The sequence below is a fragment of the Eretmochelys imbricata genome, chromosome 2, assembly GCF_965152235.1.
Source record: "Eretmochelys imbricata isolate rEreImb1 chromosome 2, rEreImb1.hap1, whole genome shotgun sequence".
Taxonomy (NCBI): Eukaryota; Metazoa; Chordata; order Testudines; family Cheloniidae; genus Eretmochelys; species Eretmochelys imbricata.
Window position 1 is genome coordinate 89,029,051 of NC_135573.1, and position 22,127 is coordinate 89,051,177.

Consider the following 22,127-nt stretch of genomic DNA (forward strand, 5'->3'; position numbering starts at 1 on the left):
GATGCTAGAACACAGCAGCTGCTTCTAGTCAGTCCCAGGTAAAGTAGGGAAGAGAGAGAGCCTGCCTTCTTCACAGTGCCTATTGGGCCAGGTCAGGAGACAGGCGATATGGGGAGACAGACAGCATGGCGCTGCTGGGGCGGGGGGGGGTCAGACGGGCTCATAAGGGCTAGTGGGGGAGGACAGAGACTGGGGCATGGGTTGAATGGGAGTGGAGGTGTAGGGCCATGGGCAGAGGGGATTGGTCGAGGGAGGTTCAGGGCCACATGGGGACGGGGTGCAGGGACACATGGAGATGAGGGGAAGGGGATAGCTGAGGGACACTTGGGGATTGGGTGGTGCAGGGACATATGGGGATGGGTGAGGGGGTGTAGGGCCACATGGGGACGTGGTTGGCTGAGTGGGGGCACAGAGGCACATGGGGACAAGGGAGGAGGGTTCACGGACACATGGGATGGGGGGAGTGGGTGTCTGAGTGGGGGTGCAGGGACACATGGGGACAGGAGCAGACATGCCTGACTGAATGGGAGAGACTAGGGGTCAGCTAGGGTCTGCATGGGGGATGCTCTCTAACAATCCCTACCTGCCCTCCCAAAAAAAAAACCTGTTTCCCACCTATACCAAGCAGCCCTCCACGTTCACACCCACTTCCCAGCAAGTATTTACCTCCCCATCAGCTCTTCCGTTACCCCTGACTCCCTCAAGCCTTTGCATTGCTTCTGAGGGGTGCGGGAAATATGGTTCTGTACTGTAGGTTAAATGAATTATTACTCAGTTCTGTAACAATGTGCCTAGTAAGGAATCTATTTGTCAAAAACATTTCCTGAATCTTTTTTGTTGTCTGTATTGTTAGACATATTTGCTGACAGGTATTTTGAAATAAATTACCAAAATAATTGAAACTGGTATGATTATATTGTGTTACGTTGAGAAATAAAATGTGCAGAATTTTGCAAAATTTTTAATTTTTTGGTGCAGAATTCCCCCAGGAGTATACTATGTCCTTTATGGTTAATGGCCATTTTATGCAATATTACCTGCCTAGGCATAGTGAAACATATTATGGGGAAAATTACGCAGGTGCATAGTTTCCTGAGGTGTAATTGTTAATGTGTTTTTTTTATAAGTGAGACATCTTCTAATTCATCTTTTGTTTTTCCTCCTGTTGACACTGCTATTGGACATCACATTTTAATGGGTCTGCAAACTTTCCCTGTGAACAATAGGAAAATCTCTTACCTGAAAATTTCTTTTAGTCTAGTAGGAAAGTCTACAGATATAATTTACTCAGGACTAGGATTGTTTTGAGGGAGAATTAAACTGTTGTGCTCATCACCATTTTCTGTGTGTTCACAAATACATATATGTTCCAGAAGTTTGGGTGGAATTTGAAGTTGTTCTGAAATAGCAAGTGTTTATATGATTTCTCCTTTTAATAACTTCTGAATTAAACTTTAATGAACATAACTCTTTGGAAGTATCTTTAGCTGGCTGGGTCTTCAGCTAAGTTGCCTCTAAGCTGCATGGCCGTGTGGCAGGCTGTAAAGGGCTGCGTAGGCACACAACTACAAGGGCCTGGAGAGGACAAAAGTAGGGGGTTTGTGGGGAGGGGAGCAAGTTGGCCCTGGCTCTGCTGCTGGCGGGTAGAGGTGCCTCTCCTCCAGAGCTACTGCTGATGGGGAGAGGGCCTGGGGGGAGTTTTCTGGCCCCAGCCCCGGGGCTGCTGCCAGCAGGGAGAGGGCTGGGGGGAGTCTTCTGGCCCCAGCCCCAGGACAGCCTACACGCCAAACCCCTCATCCCCAGTCCCACTCCAGAGCCTGCACCCCCCTGCAGTCCAAGCCCAATCCTCTGCTCTAGACCTGAGCCCTCTCCTGCACCCCAAGTCCCTCATCCCTGGCCCCACCCCAGAGCCCTCACCCCAACCGTCTGCCCCAGCCAAGTCCCCTCCCACACTCCGAACCTCTCGGCCCCACTCCTGCCACACATGACCTCCATATTGGTGCACGTAACAAAAGTCATTCTGCACATGGATATAAAAAATAAGAGGGAACATTAGTCTTCGGGGTGTTGCCTCTCCCAGCCTGCCTTGATTGATCACTCTGGTTTCTGCCTCCTAAGAGTTGTAAGCATTAGAGAGACTAGGGTGACCAGATGTGCCGATTTTGTAGGGGCAGTCCCGATATTTGGGTTTTTTTCTTATATAGGTGCCTATTACCCTCCACCCCCATCCCGATTTTTCACACTTTCTATTTGGTCACCCTAGGAGAGATCAGTTTTAATGGTTCTGCAGACTTTTGCTGCCAAAAAGATTTTCCTCCTGTCCTGTTCCTCTTTTCACCAGAATAGAGTGGAACCAGGTCTGCACTAGAAACTTTTGCTGATGTAGTTTTGTGGTTTAGGGGTGTACATTTTATTGTGGGGTGTTATTTCAACACTGGCAAAACCCCTAGTGTAGCTGCAGTTTGTGCTGGCAAATGTACTTTATGCCTATGTAGCTTATTTTACGCGCCAAACCAGGATAAGCGCTTTTTTGTTTGCAGGTTGGATTGACTTAAATCAAAGTGGTTTTAATCACCTAGCAGGAAACCTTGATTTGAATAATCAATTTTAATCGTGTTTTGCATTTGTAATTTTTATTATTTTCCTAAAGAAAAATTGATTCTCATTAGTTGATAACCATTAGAACGTATTGATTTGAAACTAAATATAGCCTTTACACTAAATTTGGTGCTCCTTTTTGCTAGTCAGGATGATACACTGTATGCACATTTACTTCATCAGAATATAACAACTTATATTCATTCAGATTCTTAACTTTTACTTTTTTATTATGTTTAGAAAATGGTGAATGATACATTTCGTATTTATTAGATTAATTTTTTACTTGTTTTGTGTCAAGCTCTGGATGGAAATTCAAATTCAATTAAAATTCACAATTTTTTATTAAATAAAACGACTTTAAAAGTGCTGGATACACAAGAAAAAAGTTATCAAAATGTTTTACATTTAATATTGGCTTATTAAATGATGTATTATCTATAGTTAGTGAATTGAACTGATTGTTTCTGGTCATAGCGTCTTGCAAGGTTTTAGAACTAGAAGATCTCACATTCTCACATCTAGTTTTTACTAGTCTTCACACTGGAAGAAAAAAACAAACTTTCCTGCTTTTTCAACTCCCAGTTGGTTTCTTAACTTTGAATGAACTGGTGATTAAACTGAACTAGTTGAATAAATTGAAATGAAGAAAATACTCTCTTTGACCCTGCAGAAGAGGCTACTGGTGTCAAAAGCCGGTTTAGGACTTCAGCAAACTTTGATTCCAGTTGCTTAGTAAATGGCTTCCAACAGTTCAGTGGTTTGATTTGCTTTAAAACTTGGCAGGAAACATTTATTGCTTAATAGTAAAGTTTGTAATTAATTTTAAATGATTTAAATAGATTATAATTTTAGGACTTATGTAGCTTGTCAATTTCAAATTTATTTTTAAGTGGGTCTGTTTTTAAAAAATAAACTTGTATTTAGTTTAAAAAAAATAAAATGTATTTATATTTTTAAAAAAATCATCAATTTTTATTCACCCTGTTTCCTCTATAACCTGCATCTGTGCTAGGATGATATGCTCTTATAACTGTATCCGTATACCTTTTCTAGTAGAGGTATTTAGAACTAAGTCTGACCAAAACTTCTCCGCACACCTGTGATAAGTATGCTACAGCCAGAATGGGAAGATCAGGGCAGTCCTGGTCCTACCACTACGCACAGACCTCTTTAACCATCCAAGAGTGCACTTGTCATCATCGATGCACCTGTTGTGGGCCCACTTGCCCTGCCCAGATTTCTCTGTGATGTCAGTGTGGTAGGAAGAATGATCTTCAGCTGATGACAGAAACCAGTCTCATATAACTGACCCGACCACATGTTTACCTGGCTTTGGTTTGCCAAGCTACTCATGGGCCCTTCTGAATCAATTTTGAACGAGCCAGGGACAATGTGCTGCCAGCCTTCGTGCTTGGGGCTGGCCAGCAGGAGGATCCCAGGTGCAGCTGTGGACAAAGACGGAGAATGTCTCACATGACTGACTGCCATCTTACCAGTTTGATGGTGGCCTGAGGGTTCTGCCCTTCGCTGATGAGGCTGCTGCAAATTGGCTTTGCAAGGTCCGCATCCAATAAGATGAAATGTAGACATGGTTGAATTGGAAGCCTCTATCCATTCCTCCCTCTCCTGACCCTTGTCGTCAGCCGGTTATCAACTCCTCTCCAGTCACTCCTGTGTAGGGTGGTGCTGATTATTCCCTCTGAACCAAGGATTCAGATTGAGGGTTCACAGGATCATAGCAATGAAGGACGTGCCATACTGATAGTTTAGTGGGCCATCTAGCCCAGTATCCTGTCCAGTCGTGGCTAATACCAGTTGCTTCATCTAGAGGTGCTGGGAGATTCCTGTTACAGAATAACCTACCCATTGGGGAAAGTTTCATCCCTGATCTCAGGGCTGGGTTATATCCTGAAATTTGAGGGGTTATAGCCTTTTACTTTTTGTCTTATGTAATAAAAATGTTCTTTTTGTGTGTGACCGTTTGTTTTAACTATGGTCAGTTACAAAAACTAAAATGGAAGTTGCTTAAATTTCAGCATTTTCACAGTAAATTGCAGTAGGATTTTTAAAATACCATTAAAGAGCCCCAGAGTAGTTTTGATAGCTAAAAACTCTGCATGTGAAATTTGGTAAAGAGCAAATTTCATATACATAAAACCTTTTCAATAAAACTATAAGCAGGCATCCTCCCATTCAGTGCTTTTGCTATCTTGCTTTCCCACAGCTTGGGGCCAGTTAACCTCACTTGTGCTTGGAAAATTACAGCTTCCTCTCCTCTCCTCTCTTCATGCCATTACTACTAGGTGCCATTTGAGGATGGTCTTTGCTTGAAGAGAAGGAGCTTATATTGCTAACACTGAAACTACCTCTTTGCTTGTCCACCTAGTCTAGTCACTTCCCTCATCTAGAACTGTAGGGTTTTTTTTTTTTTTTGGCAAACAGTGTTAATCTAGAGCTGTGTGGATAAGCATGGAAATTGAATTCTCTTGTCCACATGATAGGTACAGTGTGGGCAACAGCAATTTCATAGACTCTCAGGGTTGGAAGGGACCTGAGGAGGTCATCTAGTCCAACCCCCTGCTCAAAGCAGGACCAATCCCCAATTTTTGCCCCAGATCCCTAAATGGCCCCCTCAAGGATTGAACTCACAACCCTGGGTATTTAAACATTTCTATCTTCTCTGCCAGTTTTTTTTTCTGCCTGCATCTGGAAAGACCACTTGAGAGTTAAAGGATTAGTGTCTCTGCCCATTTTGTCCTTGGCAACTCTATCGACTGTCAACCAGCGAGCAATTATTGCATCACAGTATCACAGAATTTTACCTATTATGACTTAAACATTTTACTACTCAAGTGTAACAAAGCTATAGAGAGGTTTCTTAAACGTAAATACACATTGCTTCTGTTCCTAAGGAAAAATACTGCCATAGTTACTTGAACACTTTGACTATCATATGGTATTTCAAGGAAATTGTGGGAAAATAGTAAGTTTGCTGAAAATGTTTTCTTTTCTGTATTAGCTGTACTATTTTTAAATAATTTGAATCCAAATTATGACTAGTTTGTACTACAGAGATGTGCACTGACGAGTGTGTGTGTATATAGGTGTATATTGTCTTCATGTAACAGAGTACATGTGGGGTCTGGACATTTAACAGAAAGAGTATGTACCTTGTTGCATGCTTTGTAATTGTTAATGTTCTTAGAAGATAGTTTTTGCTATCAGAAATTATATTTAAGAGTATTCAGGACTGCATAAGCAAGTGTTTTTCTTAAAAACATACCTTTTCTTTAAAAAAAAAAAAAAAAACAGGTCCCTTTACAGATGTAGTCACTACAAATCTTAAGCTACGAAACCCATCAGATAGAAAAGTATGTTTCAAAGTGAAGACCACAGCACCTCGTCGATACTGTGTGCGGCCAAACAGTGGAATTATTGACCCAGGATCATCTGTAACTGTTTCAGGTAAAAAGAAGTTTGTTGTGCAGCTTTATAGTTCTGATTCTCTTGTTCCAAGATACTACATGAAACACTTTGCCACCTATCCCTTATAGAAACTATTGCATAACATCATTAACTATGATTTTTTTTAAAGGGTTGTTGATAATGAATTGTTAGTACAGTCTCTTCAGTATCGTTAAGCTTGCAGGTGCCACCACAATAACTCGTACACCAGAAGTTAATATATGAAAATGAAAATCCTGGATACTGAAATATTTAGCTGTCTGTTACAAACTACCGTAAATACTCATTCTTATTCATAAGCTGAATTTTTTAGTAAAAAAGGGAAGCATCAGAGAAGGGGGTTGGCTTACGAATGGGTACAGAGAGGGGGAGAGGCGGGACACAGCCCCCTTCCCCCCCCCACACACAGAGGGGCAAGGAGAGGCAGCAGAGCCAGAAGGGAAGAGGTGGGGCCAGAGTCTCTCCTCTTCTGGCCACGCTGCTCTCTCCCCAACCTCTGAAGCAGCTGCAGCTCTGGGGCTGGCAGGCTGCGACCGTGCCACCTGGCCTGCCAGAGCATCTCCGGCTGGGTCAGAGACATCCTCCTGGCCCTCCCCAGGTAAGGTGGGAAGGGATGAGATGGGGAGGGTGTGGGAGTCCTGGGCTAGGTGTGGGGCGGGGAGGGGTCACACGTAGAGGGGTCATGTGGGGAGGTCCCAGATTAGGAATGGGGTCATATGGGGGGTGGTCACAGGGGTTACTCCCCTGAACCCTAGTTTCCCTCCCCCCCCCAAAAAAAATTTCCCCACCAGTTGCTGTCCTGGCCCGTCAGGGTAAGCCGCTGGAGGGCTGGGACATTTTGTTTACTTAGGTTTACCTCCGTGCCTGTGGACGCTTGAGGTAAACAAATGGTCTTGGCCCGCCAGCAGCTTATCCTGATGGGCTGGGAGCCAAAGTTTGCCAACCCCTGAATTATAGGGTTGGCCTATGAATGGGTCATATACATTTGCTATTTTTACTTATTCATCTTGAGGGGGTCGGCTTCTAAACGAACCAGCTTATGATCGAGTATGTACGGTACTATGTTTCTGACTTATTTTGGACAAGTTAACACATTCAAATGACCCTTTCTGTATAGGTGGGTGTGACATGAAAAAAAAAAATGTGGTTCAAGATCAGATTATGCAGTAAGAAAGGAAATGGAAAGGTGGGATAGTGTGGGAAAGAGATGATGGGGGAGACTGATTTACAATCTGTTATAATCACCCATGATGAGTGTACGGAAGCAAGAGGGGAAGGTGGAAAGGGTCAGAGAAAAATTAATGATGCCCTTGCCCAAGAGAGGCATATTTTTTTTTATTATGCGCCCTCAGCTTGTAGTGGGACATCACTTTATGGCTGTGAAGTAATTACACTGTATTTGATATCTGATATAGTTAATGGCGCTTTAAAAATTAGGTGAAAACTTAGTTGATTGGATCATATAGTACATTCCATATTTAAAATGATTAAGTGGACCATATAATCAGCTCAATCACAGCATCACAAATCCACTGTGCAATAACTATCTTTTCCAAGTTATTTAGGTAGCCTAATGCTTTCCATTTATAAAAGGTTCGTAGTCTTTTCAGACAAGCTCTGACATGTCCATAGTTTTCAGCAGGCCTTTGAAATTCAGCAGAGGGAGAGCCCTGGGGCCAGACAGTGCCTTTTCTTTCTCCCATGAAAATTGGTTTGGTTTGGTTTGGCTCGGACAGTTGTGTTTTTTTTTCTTGTTGTTTGAAAAATTATCATTGCCTTTCTGCTACTTGTGTTGTCAGCAAAATTTTGGCAGCCTCCCAAAATAACTGGACGTGTGTATTTTGATCTAAGACTGGGTCCATGTTACCGCCATAGTAGCAGCACACTGTACTGAGAATACTGGGAGCAGGCTGCCTCTCCAGGATCTGGGGAAAGGGGTGGACTCTCCCACGAGTGAGCAAATGGCTCTGGTAGCTCATCCCACTGCCCTGGGGGAGGGACCGCATGGGGAAGGAACTTCCTCATCTCCCATGAGGGAAGGGAGGAAGAGCCAGGTTGGCTCCTGACCACTTCCATGGACCCACCATATGGGTCCAGCTTATCATTCTTTTCCCCTTCTCCTAGACTGACTTGGTTATTTGGAAGGGGTAGGGAAGTAATCCCTTGCTAGGTGGTGTTTTAGGCTTGGGCAGAGCCATTCAGGCTCCTGTCTTGCCCTCCTTGGGGCTTCCAGAATCTGGGCTGGCCTTACCATGAGGCAGACTGAGGCAACTGCCTCAGTGCCAGACTTGGGGGGGCAGGGGGGGGGTGCCGCTAGGACCCAGAGTGTAGATTTGTAGTGTAAAATTGTCTGCTGCTGGTGTATATGTATTCTCTCTGCTCTAGATGCACAGAGATGGTGGAGTGCTGTGCTGGAGGAAGGAGGGTACAAGAGCTATAACAGGCAGGCAGGAGAAAAGGTGAGAGGGAATAACAGAAAGCAGCAGGAGCTGCAGGGAGAGAGAGGAGGAGGAGCCTCTTATGTACCTCTCTAGCACTCCCAGGAGCCTGGACTGATTAACACGAGCTTCTCAGGGAGCTTCCTGTTTCCTGCTGCTGCCCTGAACCCACATGAGGAGAACAGGCAGACAGCTGAAGTAGTAGGAGCCAGTTAGTCCCTTAAGACGCTGATATTTTCCCTCACTCAGGCCCTGCTACCAGCCTGCTTATTTGTCCCCTTCAGCTGAGTGTTGAGAGCCACTATAGCTGGCACAGAACAGCAGTCATGAGTGAAAGAAGAAAACGCCCCTCTGGGGCAGCATTCAGAAAAAGAAAGAAAGCAAAGGAAACTTTTCTATCTAAGCAGGAAGGAGCTCTCCTGAGATACAGACACAAATATTCACGGTGAGCCTTCCGGCCCCAGTGAGGATGAGAGTGGTGAGGAGATGCCTGATCTTCCAGTTAGAGTGCAGGTGACCTGGCAGCTACTGCAGCATCCATATCTCCATCTCAAATTGATGTAACCATGCACATTCCTGAAGAAAAGTGTAGATCAGAGAAGAGTGTGGTGGAGGTGCAAGAAACAGCTGCTGCCGAGGTAAGTCTAGGTGATCCAGGACTGTGGACCCACTTGAGCGGTAGCCTGAGGGACTTCTTTGTACTGCATGGGCCACAGCAAGTGAAAAACTTCATGTTCCCCAAAGACAATGAAAATAGAAGTTTCCATCCAACACATTACTGGTGTGAAATCCCCTATGGTGACACAGTGGAGAGGCCATGGCTTATGTACTCAAAAACCCAGAATGCTGCATACTGTTTTTGTTGCAAACTGTTCCAGTCTAACCTTCCAGCCACATTGGGTTCTACAGGAACAAAGGACTGGAAAACTCTGGCTAGAAATCTGGCATGCCATGAGAAGGCAGCAAATCACCAGAGAGCATTCCTTAGGTGGAAAGAGCTTGAGATGAGATTAAGGTTAAAGGCCACCATAGATAATCAGCATCAAGAGAAGATTGCATCAGAGTCTCTTTACTGGCAAAACGTTCTGAAAAGGCTCATTGCCATGGTGAGAATGCTTGCTACCCAAAACCTAGCACTGCGTGGCAGTTCAGATCAGCTGTATGTGCCAAACAATGGAAACTTCCTTAAAATTGTGGAGCTGATGGTTGAGTTTGATGCTGTACTCCAGGAGCATCTAAGAAGAGTCACCACCCAAGAAATGTACACGCACCCCTACCTTGGAAAAACAATTAAAAATGAGATCATACAATTACTGGCAACAAAAGTCAAACAGAAGATTGTGGCAGATCTGAAGTCAGCAAGATGATACTCTGTTCTTACTGCACACCTGACACCAGCCATATGGAGCAAATGACTTTAATGGTGCCTTTTGTTACAACAACAGAATCTAGTGAAAATGTTCCTGCAGTAGCGACTGTCAGAGAGCATTTTCTAGAATTATGGACATTGATGATACAACAGGAGCTGGTATGACAAATGTGCTTCTTAAAAAGCTGGAAGATACGGGAATTGCGATAGCTGAACTGAGAGGGTCAGGGTTACGATAATGGTGCCAACATGAGGGGAAAGAACAGAGGAGTGCAGACACGGATCCGAGAGTTAAACCCTCAAGTTTTTTTTTTTGTCCCATGCAGTTCTCATTCATTGAACTTGGTGGTCAGTGATGCAGCATCAGCTTCTAGTGAGGCTGCTGAATTTTTTAATGTAATTCAAAACATCTGTGTATTTTTCTCTGTGTCAACTCATCAATGGCAAATTTTGAAGCAACATCTGGGAACATCCTCTCTGACACTGAAACCACTGAATGCCACATGATAGGCTTTATCGCCTCCACTCAACTTTCCCATCAAACACCAGATTGGGAATATAGATGATGCCATAGTTGCCATTATGGAGGGTAATGCTATGACAGGAACTGTTCGTGGGAGAACAGTGGCAGAGGGAAATGGAATCACCAGAAACATACATAACTTCAAATTTCTGTGTGGCTTAGTGTTATGGCATGATATACTGTTTGAAATAAATGTTGTAAGCAAGAGACTCCAAGGTGTTAACCTTGAAATATTTGGAGCAATGGAACAACTGGACAAAGCAAAGTCATACCTACAGTCTTACTGGTCAGATCAGGGATTTCAAAACATTCTGAAGAGTTCACAGAAGTTGACAGAGGAACTTCACACTGAAGCTATTTTCCCACCCATTCAAGAATACAAGAGTCACCGAAGAAGACGACCTTTTGATTACGAGGCACGGGATAATCCCATAAGAGATCCCAAACAACAGTTCAATGTTGAATTCTTTAATCAGGTGCTAGATTGTGCAATACAGTCAGTTGAAGAACGTTTCGTGCAGCTCAAGGAACATACGAGTATATTTGGGATGTTGTATGATATTCCAAAACGCCTCACTATACCTGAAGAAGACCTACACCAGGGCACTAGAGACAGTGTTGACACGTGATGACATGGGCGATATTGATGCGAGTGATTTAGGTGGATGAACTGAAAGCCCTTTCAAGATACATTTCAGCAGGATCAACTCCAAAGGCTGTTCTGGAATATATGTGCACAAATAAGGTGACCACCCTCTTTCCAAATGCTTTTGTTGCTCTGCGCATACTTCTAACACTTGTTGTAACAGTTGCCAGTGGACAATGCAGCTTCTCCAACTGAAGTTAATAAAAACACATCTATGCTCCACAATGACACTATCTCATAGAGCATGAGCTGGCCCAGGCTGTGGACCTTCAGCAGGAAGCAGTTCAAATCTTTGCAACCAGGAAGGCACGGAAAGCACCACTTTGATTATTCAAACAGATAAAAATGCCAGTGTTTACTACGCAGAGAAGAAAAGTTACATTTACTGTTCAGGCATTTGAAAGTTAAGTGTTACTTAAAATTTTTGAACAAGGCATTTTAAGTTGTTAGTTCTCCTTTACTGGGGTAGGTAGCAGAGCAGTACCATGAGAGGAGTAGAAAAGGAAGGAAGGCAGAATTGAGACCTTCCAAAGTTTTGGCCCAAGCGAGGGGGCATGGGGGCGTCATTTTAGCTCCCCGCCTCCGGTGCCAAAATGTTGTGGGCTGGCCCTGTCCACAGTGTAGCAGGGAAGCTGCCAATGGAACAACTAGAGCAGCTGTTTTTCTTCCTCCTTGTGGTGTGGCAGGAGCCAGTGGCGGAGCTTCTGAGAAACAGCAACAGGGATGTGGGGAGCAGATGCTCAAAGCACTCCTGATTCACGTTGCTAATTATGTTGGTGCTGCTTGAGAAGTGGCTGAAGGAGAATGGGGAGGCTGATTCAAACAGTGCTGTTTAAAAGTTGCTGAGTACAGTTCATGGGGCAAATTTTTAATTTATAGTCAAATACAAATTTTCTTCTTAACAGTTGTCCTTGAAGAGAAGAAGTTGGGCTGCTGTTATGCAAGAGGTAGCTCACAGCCCATAGAGTTTCTTCAGTGATTCCTACGTCTAGACCAACAATTTATGGTTGAGCTAGAGCATTTCACTGAGACACACCTTGAGTAAAAGACTCCCTAGGTACATCTGCTTTGCCCAAAAAAAGACAAAAACCCAAGACCCCGGTCAGGAGTCTGAGAGCCCGGGTCAATTGACTGGGGTCATACTACAGGACTAAAAAATAGTTCCAGCCTGAGTGGGAACATCTACCCTGCTATTTTTAGTTCCATAACGTGAACCCAAGTCAGTTGACTCAGGCTCTGAAACTCACTGCTGTCGTTTTGCAGTTTAGACGTATCCGCTAAGAGTAATGGAGAACTTGTCTTATTTCCAGCAGAACTGTGCTAACTTCACCTTTCAGCCATTTTATCTCATTATGCTGTTGTCCTCTAGTATCAGATATCTTTTCCTTGGGCAGTCAGTTTATAGATTTGTCATCAAGATTCCACTTGACCTTTTCTTTAGTAAATTAGGTTGAGCTCCTTTAGAGTCTCATAGTAAGGTGTCTTTTCCAGGCACAAATCATCCTTCTAATTCTCCTCTGAACCTCTCCAATTTTTCAACATCCTTTTTGAAGTGTAAACACCAGTACTGGACATAGTATTCCAGCAGTTGTTTCACCAAATGCCAAACACAGAGGTAATATCACACTTTACTCCTGCTTGATTCCCCCAGTTAATACAGTCAAGTATTTTAATAGCCCTCTTTGCCACAGAATCACACTGGATGGTTGTGTACAATTGGTTATATACAATGACCCACAAGTCCTTTACAGAGTTGCTGCTTTCCAGAATCTAGTTCCCTATTCTGTAAGTATGGCTTGTGTTCTTTGTCCCTAGATGTATTGTCTAGGATTTGGCTATATTAAAAGGCAGATCTCACACCATGTTGCCAAATGTGTTAAAGCTTGAAAGAGAGCCTTGCACCCAACTCTGTCAGAAATTTTTATTTAAATAGGATTAAAAAAACCCCAAATATTTTAAACCGTCTGAACAAAAATTTCTTTACTTCTTGGTTGCTCTAATTTCAGTCGCTTATCATTATTCTAATCCTATTAGCTTCTCAGTCATCCATGGAAAAACAGGGTGGTGAAAACTTTATATTTCTTTATGTAGAAACAAGAAATGTCATCACCATTTTTTGGGTGATAGGAAGGTGGGAAACAGTCATTCAGACTTTGTGAGCCAAAGATTTCTATTTTAAAAAGTTACCCCCACTTACAAGACATTGGTGACATAGCCAGTGCCAGAGAGTGTCTGCATAGTGTGGATCCTCTTTTTACATAATATATTTTTAAATCAGCATTTTGATTCTAGGTATGGAATATGGTTGAACTTACGGGTAACCAGCATCAAAGGAGAATGGGCCAGTACCTGCTTGTCTGCCATTGTACTGTCCTCTCCAGAGAGGAAGAGGCAAGCTGGCCCAGCTAGCACCCATCTTCGGAAAACTCTTTGGAGTAGATACTGATTGTAATTACCATCATGTATATTTGGGGTCTGTTGTCTTTACATTCACTTAAATCACAATATGTGTTTCTGACTATACAGACAGCAAATTATGATCCCTTAGTTTAGTTTGTATTGCAGAGGAATTAAAAATGGATTGAAGGAAATTAAACTTTTTTGTTCTTTATCTTAAATATTTTCTGGTACTGGTAGAAATTAAAAAATATTCTGCCTGTTTTTAGTGTTGGATCAAAACAGTTTATTATAAATATGGGCTTTATAATGTGTTGTAAATTCTAGGATTTATATAGTTGTAAGACTTGTTTCCAGTTGACAGCTGTTGCTACAGTGTATTCCTCCCCACCCCACTTCCAACACTTCATTTGCGTTGTGGCTTTGTTAATGGCCAGTCAAGTGAGAACTGAATTAAAGCTAAAATCATTTAATGCAAGCATATTAATCATCAGCTGAAGAACCATGAATAATCTTATATTTCTTTTTTATACAGTAATGTTACAGCCTTTTGACTATGACCCAAATGAGAAAAGTAAACACAAGTTTATGGTACAGACAATCTTTGCACCACCAAGTACTTCAGATATGGAGGCAGTGGTAAGTAAACATATTAACATGAATATGCTGCCTGCTTAAAATTCAGTTTCTGCTGTAATAGATAAACATGTTATGTTCAAATATAAGTAATTCTTACTCTGGAACAAAACTCAGACATGTTCTGAAGAACTCTCTGACTACTGTGAATAAATGATCCAAGGTTTTGAATCACAAATGCATAATCATGTCATTAGTGCTTGTGACTTGCTTAATGAGTTTTGTTTGAAAGTTATTTATGGGGGCTTGGTGAATAGCAGGCAAATTGAATGTGAATGACATGCAGATGAATTAGTTTTGGGTATTACAGCATGGACCTACTGATCCTTGCAGTCAGTTAGCAGACAGTAAACAGGGTTAGTGTGAAGGACTTCAAAGAAAGTGTGAGGTGACAAGTTCTAACATGAGAATGGCATTACTGGATGTAAAAGAAGTTCAGCTGGGACAGTCTAATGGGAATCAAAATAGTCTAGTGGAGAAGATAAAGCCTTCTTCTATAGGAAGACTATGAAGGCAAAAATATGTACAGACTACAAACTCGCTTTCCATTCTTGTAGAACTAAACACATACCTGAGGTTGAGCTGACATACATGATTGGTGGGATATGTACCCTTTAGTCTTTGAAGTACAGGTATTTTCTGGAAAACAGTGCCCTTACATGACTCCAGGCACTGTCTTCTAGGAAGAAAAGCCATCATGACAGATCCAGGAAGTGGTGGATGGTCCATATTTCTGGAGATATTTGTTCCATTACTGTTAATTCTGAAGGCTCTTCTAACCTCAAGGCCTCAGTGTCTCCTTCAGGAGACAGAGAGTCCCCAAGCCCCAGCGATCTGGTAACCATGTGCCTTCAGATTCAGAGGATGAGTCTGAGGCTCTTGCCACTGGTGCTGGTTCCAAGAACTTCCTTGGTCAGCCCTGGTGCACTCCAAGATGATCATCTGGGTAACTCAGAGTACAGAAAAGGGCAAAGGCCAGAAACCAGGTTTCATAAAAAACTAAATTCACTGGGGCTCAGCAGGCTTGTACTGTATCTCCTTTTCATCAGAAACTGAAGAGTTCAGTATGGCCTCTTTTCATCAGAAGTAGTCATAATCCACCAGATTTTGTTAAAGCTTCTGGAGAGTTTAGCCAGAATCTGCCTCAGTGGAGCTTCCTGCCTGTTTTTTGTCCCAACACCATGCTCTGTTTGATCCTGGTTGCATGGATTATTGGCATTATCCAAGAAGGATATAAAAATCCACTTCAGAAACATTATTTTAAATTATCACCCTTGAAAATATAGTAACTCTCAATATCCCTCTGCTCTAAAGCTGCAGAAAATTAATCATTTTGGTTGTAAAATGCTGTACAGCCAAGTTTAAATGCCTCTGGGAAAAAAAGAGGGGAAGGGATTTTATGGAATATGGCTTATTCAAACTGATTCTGTTTATCTGTAATGCTTTCATCTCTTAAGAACATTTCAGAAGCCCTTTTAGTGCAAGGCAAATCACAAACCTCAGATCTGTTTCCACCTCCATGGAATTAATTACATGCACATACCAAGTACTGTTGCTCAGTTTGGACTCTAGCAGAAGTCAGTATTTGGAGTAGCCTAGGGATGCATGGAGTTTTACAGACATTTAATGTTACAGAACTCTGTCACTCTTTAGGAGCTTTTCAAGATACCTGTTTGTCTTCCCTTTAGCTTTTTTTTTGACAAATTGATTAAAACTTGCACAGTTTTTAAAAATATATATGTATTTTAAAGAGTACCTCTCTTGTCCACATCACCATTAAATTACCATTTTCAAAGTGTTCACTTTGATTATTAAAAATTGTATGTTGTCTTCATTTTTTCTTTAGGCATCCCTTGAGCATAGTTATCTGTAATGGCTATTTTTTGAAGATGAACACCTCAACAGATTCTTCAACCAATTTCATTTCAACAGAATTGAGTGATTTGTAACTGGTTAATGTTTTACTGTTTTGAATATTGTTCCCTTGGGAATAATTTGATCTCCAATTCAGAGGGAATTGACTTGGCGTATTGGGCCATTATTCGCCGCAAAGTGGCGCAAGATACGCCCATGCTGGAACCAGCAGCTCAAAAATTGATCACAGGGAATTGCTCTGTGTCCCTACACAGCAGCAGGAGACCCAAGGGCAGTTATTTGTTGAGGTGTATATCTTTGTAGTACAATTACAGGTGAGTAATTTTAAGTGTTTCAAGGTGGAGGGACATGAAGTAGCCACCAGAAAGCTAGATTGTTGTCTGAACCGGTTTTCTGTCTGGGCAGGCGTTTATACCAAGCAAATTATAACAACTTTGAAATATTAAATCTGTTTCAAAAAATCAAATGCCTATGAAAGGCACATTGTGTATTTAAAGTGGACATCCAAAAAAATTATCTTACATACTACAATTTTCCTCAACTGATTTATATAAAATTTACACCGTTAACAGACATTGATATAGACAGACATTGTTAACAGACATCTGGTAGGAATATCAGATCAGTGCTGAGTAATGCTTAATATTATTAGTGTCCTGAGATGCCTTTATAAATGTTCTTTATATTCTATTTAACAGGTAAGTCAGTATGTAATACCTCTTTGTGTTCATTGGTGTGTCATAGTAACACTTATATCTCTTTGGGAGTGATTTGACTAAGCTCTGCCCCCTAGTGGACATGTACAATTTTTGAAGATGTTCTGAATCTTAAAGCTTGTAGGGGGCCATCTTTGTTTACAGTTCTTAGGAGGAAGTCTTGAGTGTTTTTTAAACTTTAAAGGCTTACTTAGCCATAAAAAGGGTGTTTGGCAGCAGGAGAGGGTTGGGAATAGTTATGGATGCTTTCAAGAATTGCAGCTGACATCTGGAACTCAGTAAGTCTAAGACATATTTTAGGTGGCAGTATTTTAAATGTCAGTTGTCTGGAAGTAGGGGATATTCCAGCCTTTCTTGTAGTTGGGTATATTTGACAGTGTACTAAAATTAAAAATGTTTATCAGCTGCTATGAAATATTTTTATAGGCCCAAACAGTAATGTATTAAAAGCTGCAAAATAGTAATTAGTTCAGAAATTTAGGGTAAGGAGAACTAATTTATTCATAGATTCCAAGACCAGAAGGGACCACTGTGACCATCTAGTCTGACCTCCTGTAGTAATAAAATTACTCTGAAAGGTGTTTTTGAAAATATAGAGTCTTGTTAATGAGATAATACTGCCATTATAAAATACAATACAGACTTTTTTCTGTATTTTAGCAAAACATCTTTTAGTTCTTTGCTTTTAAAATCAAGTTATTTCATAATGTTGCATTCTGTTTTTCATCTTTATTTCTAGACCTTAGTTTTTGCACATCTCTGTCTTCCATTATTCATTATAATTTGTAGAATAATGGTGATGAGAATTGTTTAAAAGCTAGAATCTGAAAATTGTAGCTGAAATAAAGGTAATATTCAGCTTGAGTATTGAGAAGGTATAAAAGCAAATCACTTAAGAAATACTTGCATTTGGTGTGCATGAACCTTGTACATTAAATAACCATAAAAATTGTCATTTTAGTGGAAAGAGGCAAAACCGGATGACCTAATGGACTCCAAATTGAGATGTGTGTTTGAAATGCCCAACGAAAATGATAAACTGGTAAGTCAGAAACTAAGTGACGTTATATTAGCCTTTTAAGTTCTTGCAGCAATTTCAGTTTATCTTGGATCTGAGTGTTTTTATAGATGCTATGTAAATAAACATTGTGCTGAATGTCCCAGATACCAAAAGTAAGAAAATTAGCAAACAGGTAACTTTAATTTTAAAAAAATAGTGTTTTCGTAACCCCTAAACACATTGCTAGCTGGCTTTTTGCAGTCTTTCACTATGTGATATGGTTTTACAAAATCTGAACATGCTCTTGAGATAAATGGTTAGCTCTGCAATATTAGATCCATATTTTTTAAAAGCAATTGAGCTTACCCCCATACTATTCTCCATTGGGGTTCCTTGTATTTTTACACTTCCGTATAATACAGGCTATGTTGTCTAATGCAGGAGTGTATTTGTCATCTAACTTGAATAGACCTGGAAATAGGGGAAGGAATGGAAATTTAATATTTATTTGACAAGTGTCCCTCTTTTATCCTATAGCTTTTATTTCGTATTCCCACATATTCCCCTTTTACTTTAATTAACTTTACCATTCTGGTGATGAACTGAATGACTTAGTCTACAATTAGAGAGACAAGGTGGGCGAGGTAATATCTTCTGTTGGAAAAACTGAGTTTGACCTGAAGTAGAGGTTGGTGTAGCTCAGAAGCTTGTATTTCACTAGCAGAAGCTGGTCCAATAAAAAAACACCTGTGTGTCCAATATTCCTGGGACCAACATGGCTACAACAACACCACTGCAAACCTGAATGGAAATTGTTATACCATATTAAGTGAACATACTGGTGTACAGTTGGTGAGCTGTGCTAAATAAGCCTTTGCCTCGGTGGAATAACATTCTGTGGATACAGTTAATACAAATTGTGGTGTGACCCTTACAGATGGTACAACATTTAGAACTTGTGAGTTTTCAGAATATTAATAGAAAAACATTGCATTAATTTTCAGCCCTGATTTTGATGCTTTAACATTCTTGGCTGTTTCAATAGATTGGATAAAACAAATGAGACTTTTCAGTATTATGTGTAAGACTTTTTTCGTACACTCAAACTTAATTTTAATATTTGAATATTAATGAAAGTATTGATGTACATTTAAAAATTAACTTTAATCAGTCATTTCAGACCTGTAATTTTGAATTCATTTTTCCTCAAAAAGAAGGTGCTGTGCTTGGGCTTAGTACAGATACTCTTGGGCCCTGTGTCCATCTTTCAGGTTAGTGGTAAGGAAGGGAAAGAGATGCAACCTTTTACCCGTCTGCACCAAAATCCACTCAAATTGTGTGGCACATGGTCATTTCAAGCTCTTTAAATTGAAGGGGCCCTGTCCTGTTTGCGCTATCGGACATTCAAAATAACATTAATTTGCTGTCAGTTCCTCAGAAATTACAAGGGAGAAGGACTTTGAAGAGTAGAACTCCCAGGCCTGTGTATTGTCAAATCTGATTTGGGAACTGTCTCTGCATTCATAAGCCTAGGCAGGGGTTTTGCAGACAACAGCCTCATTCACTTCAGAGCCCTAAGAGTCATCCATCTTGTCCACGGAGTGAGGCAAAAGTTCATTGGAAAAAATAGTATGTGGTCATATAATTAAAGTCTGTATTATAATGGATACACACAAATTAAAGTTGCAATTAATTGTATAAAACTAACAGCAGAAGCAAACTTTTTGTACTTTCTGTAACTTGGTACCTTTATATTACTGCTTGTACATAATGTTTATGTTTTTCTGAGTAGCAGCGTGGGGTTGCAGAACCTAATCCTTTAGCCGTTGGTTTAGTCACTCCCTTAAATCTTGCAATGAGAAATCTGCCAAGTACTGAGGGTATGGCTCACCTGCCACCTCAGGATTTACCTACACCAAGATACAAGTATTTCACTCCAGTGAGCAGCAACTTTCTTCAGACACCTATCAGTTATAGCCAGAAGATTGACATGAAGGAACCAGTCAGTGAGGTCAGACAGCAGAAGAAGCAGGTTTGTTCCAAGGAGCTAAAAGCTATAGGGTTCTAGAGGAGTCTGTTTATTGCTGGTTTGTGAGCTAACTAGAATTACTTTAAAACACACTAAGTGCCATATCATGCTCTCCTCACACAAGTAATTCTGTTGAATCCAATGGATACAACCTATGGAAGACAGCAGGATTTGGCTCTTAGGCTCTTTATGACCATACAGTAGAATATATTGTAAAATGTAAGCAGGTGTAATGAGATAACCAGTAGCAGTTTGAGTTGTTACTAATGAAGTTCAGTTAATTATAAAGAACTTTGTTTTTTCTGCATATTGAAATCAAGATATCTTCTGTTTTTACATAATTGCCATATTAAGTTTTTAAATAGTCTTTGGTATTTAACTTTCAGACTGCTTACTTGCTATTTGAAGAGGTGCAATATAGAGTGGTGACCTAAGTAAAAGTGCCTGCATAGTTAATCAGGAAAAAATACAGTAGTGTTAACATAATTTACTATGATATTAATTACTATTATCTCCAGTAGTGTTAGCATGTGGTTGCTTTGTTTTATAAATCCATTTAACTGTATAGTTAATCCAGGTCACCACTGTATGGATTAGGATTTTTAATGTCCACTGGAGATTGTTTAGATTCCCACATCCCTGCTCTAGACATTAGACTCCTGGATTCTCTTTCCAGCTTTGTCACAGTCTTGTTGTGTGACCTTGGGCAATCACTTAACCTCTTCGCTTCTCTTCACCAGTATTCAAAATGAGTGGAATCCTTCCTCTCAGAGATGCTGTGAGATTTAATCAATATTTGTAAAGTGCTTTGAGCTTCTTGCATGAGAAGCACTCAAAGTGCAAAATATTTTTATTTCTTTATCATACCTCAGTCTTTAACTGAACTTCTGTGTCCTGAATTTCATCTTTCTAATTTTAGCCATTTTTTTTATTGCTTCCTATTACTTAATTTTTTTTCTTTTCCTTTGATATAAAAATGGAAGTTCACATCTTATGTTGTTGTTTTGATGCCTGTTGGGTCAGTGTTAACTCAAAAAGTATAAGGATTGGCTTTTTTCTCAGTGGCACTAGCGCTAAATGCAAACAATGCTATGTTCTTGTGCCTTTTAATGCTCTTACTAATGAGAATTGAAAACTTGAAAGCACAAGCCTTGCTGTGTTTTGGATGACCTCAGATATGAACTTCATTTGAAATACGTTGTAGCAGTAGTTTAATTTTTTCAATTTTTATATTAAGCTGTAAATATTTCTTTGTATCTAGAAAATTAAAATTCTCAGGTTTTTCTTAATATTTGCAGAATGATGTAGAAGCAAGCAAATCTGCCCCAGTCCTGAATACATCTAAACAGGATGGACCGATGCCAAAACCACATAGTGTCTCTCTTAATGATACTGAAACAAGGAAACTAGTGGAAGAGTGCAAAAGACTTCAGGCTGATGTGATGAAACTGTCAGATGAAAATCGGCACCTGAGAGTAAGTTCTGTTCTAATGAGTTTCAGATTAAAATTAGTTTCTCTTAAACAGGTGATTAAAAGACATAGATTTGTATAGATGCATGCAGATAAAACTTAACTTTTGAAGTTTTATCTGCATAAAACGTAAAAAGGGGAAATACTTTGGGGAATACTACTTAGCATGAACAAAGTCTGTTCTGGAAGGTAGGTACAATTATCTGCGTAACAAGGATCATCTGCTATATAATTTTCTTGTTCTAAGAAATAGGGATTGATCACACGTAGCTATTTCTTCAGTAGCACTGTTAGCTAAGCTATCACTTCTCTCCTCATCTAAAAACTCCACTTCTGTGTCAATTTCAGAAGTAACTGAGCTTACTTTTAAACCTGTTTATAAATTATCTAGGAATTATTATTCCATGATGCAAGAATGTGTGCAGCACAAGTTAATGTTAAATGTAAATGCTCATCAGTTGTTCATGGTCAGTATCTTTTTCTTTCCACTGATGAGAATTTGAAACTATGCCAGTTATATATATATATTTTAAAATGTAGTGGAATAAGAAGTACCATTTTCTGAGGTGGCATTCAAACATCCTGAGTGTCTTTATAGTTTCTACTGCATTACAGCTTTTCATAAAAACTCACTATTATCTGTGTTCACAATATTTTGGGTCTATTCATTAGATACTCAAGTGCATATAGCTGAGAACCAATGCAACAGCATTGCAGATCACAGAATTTTAGCTTACAGAATCACTTGATGGTTCACTTACTAGTTGTGTTCAGTGTGGTGTTGCTTTCTGCTGGCTTTGTGTAGTAGTATTACTTCCATAATTATAACTTATCAGTACACAATTATATGTTGTCATTGTAGCTGTTGGGTATATTGTCAATAATATTTTAATGTATAAAGAAATCTGAAATAAAGCTAATTCCTAAACAGTAGTTGTGATATCCGAGCACACAGGGAAAC

General features: G+C 40.4%; 1 protein-coding gene across 1 annotated transcript in view; it reads left to right on the plus strand.

Annotated features, from left to right (window-relative positions):
• VAPA (VAMP associated protein A) overlaps positions 1 to 22,127 on the plus strand; it is a 41,902-nt gene that overhangs the window by 16,652 nt on the left and 3,123 nt on the right. The window contains exons 2-5 of the mRNA XM_077810449.1: positions 5,914 to 6,066; positions 13,975 to 14,078; positions 17,628 to 17,708; positions 20,994 to 21,170. Coding sequence (XP_077666575.1) covers positions 5,914 to 6,066; positions 13,975 to 14,078; positions 17,628 to 17,708; positions 20,994 to 21,170 — 515 coding nt within the window. The remainder of the gene's footprint in view (positions 1 to 5,913; positions 6,067 to 13,974; positions 14,079 to 17,627; positions 17,709 to 20,993; positions 21,171 to 22,127) is intronic.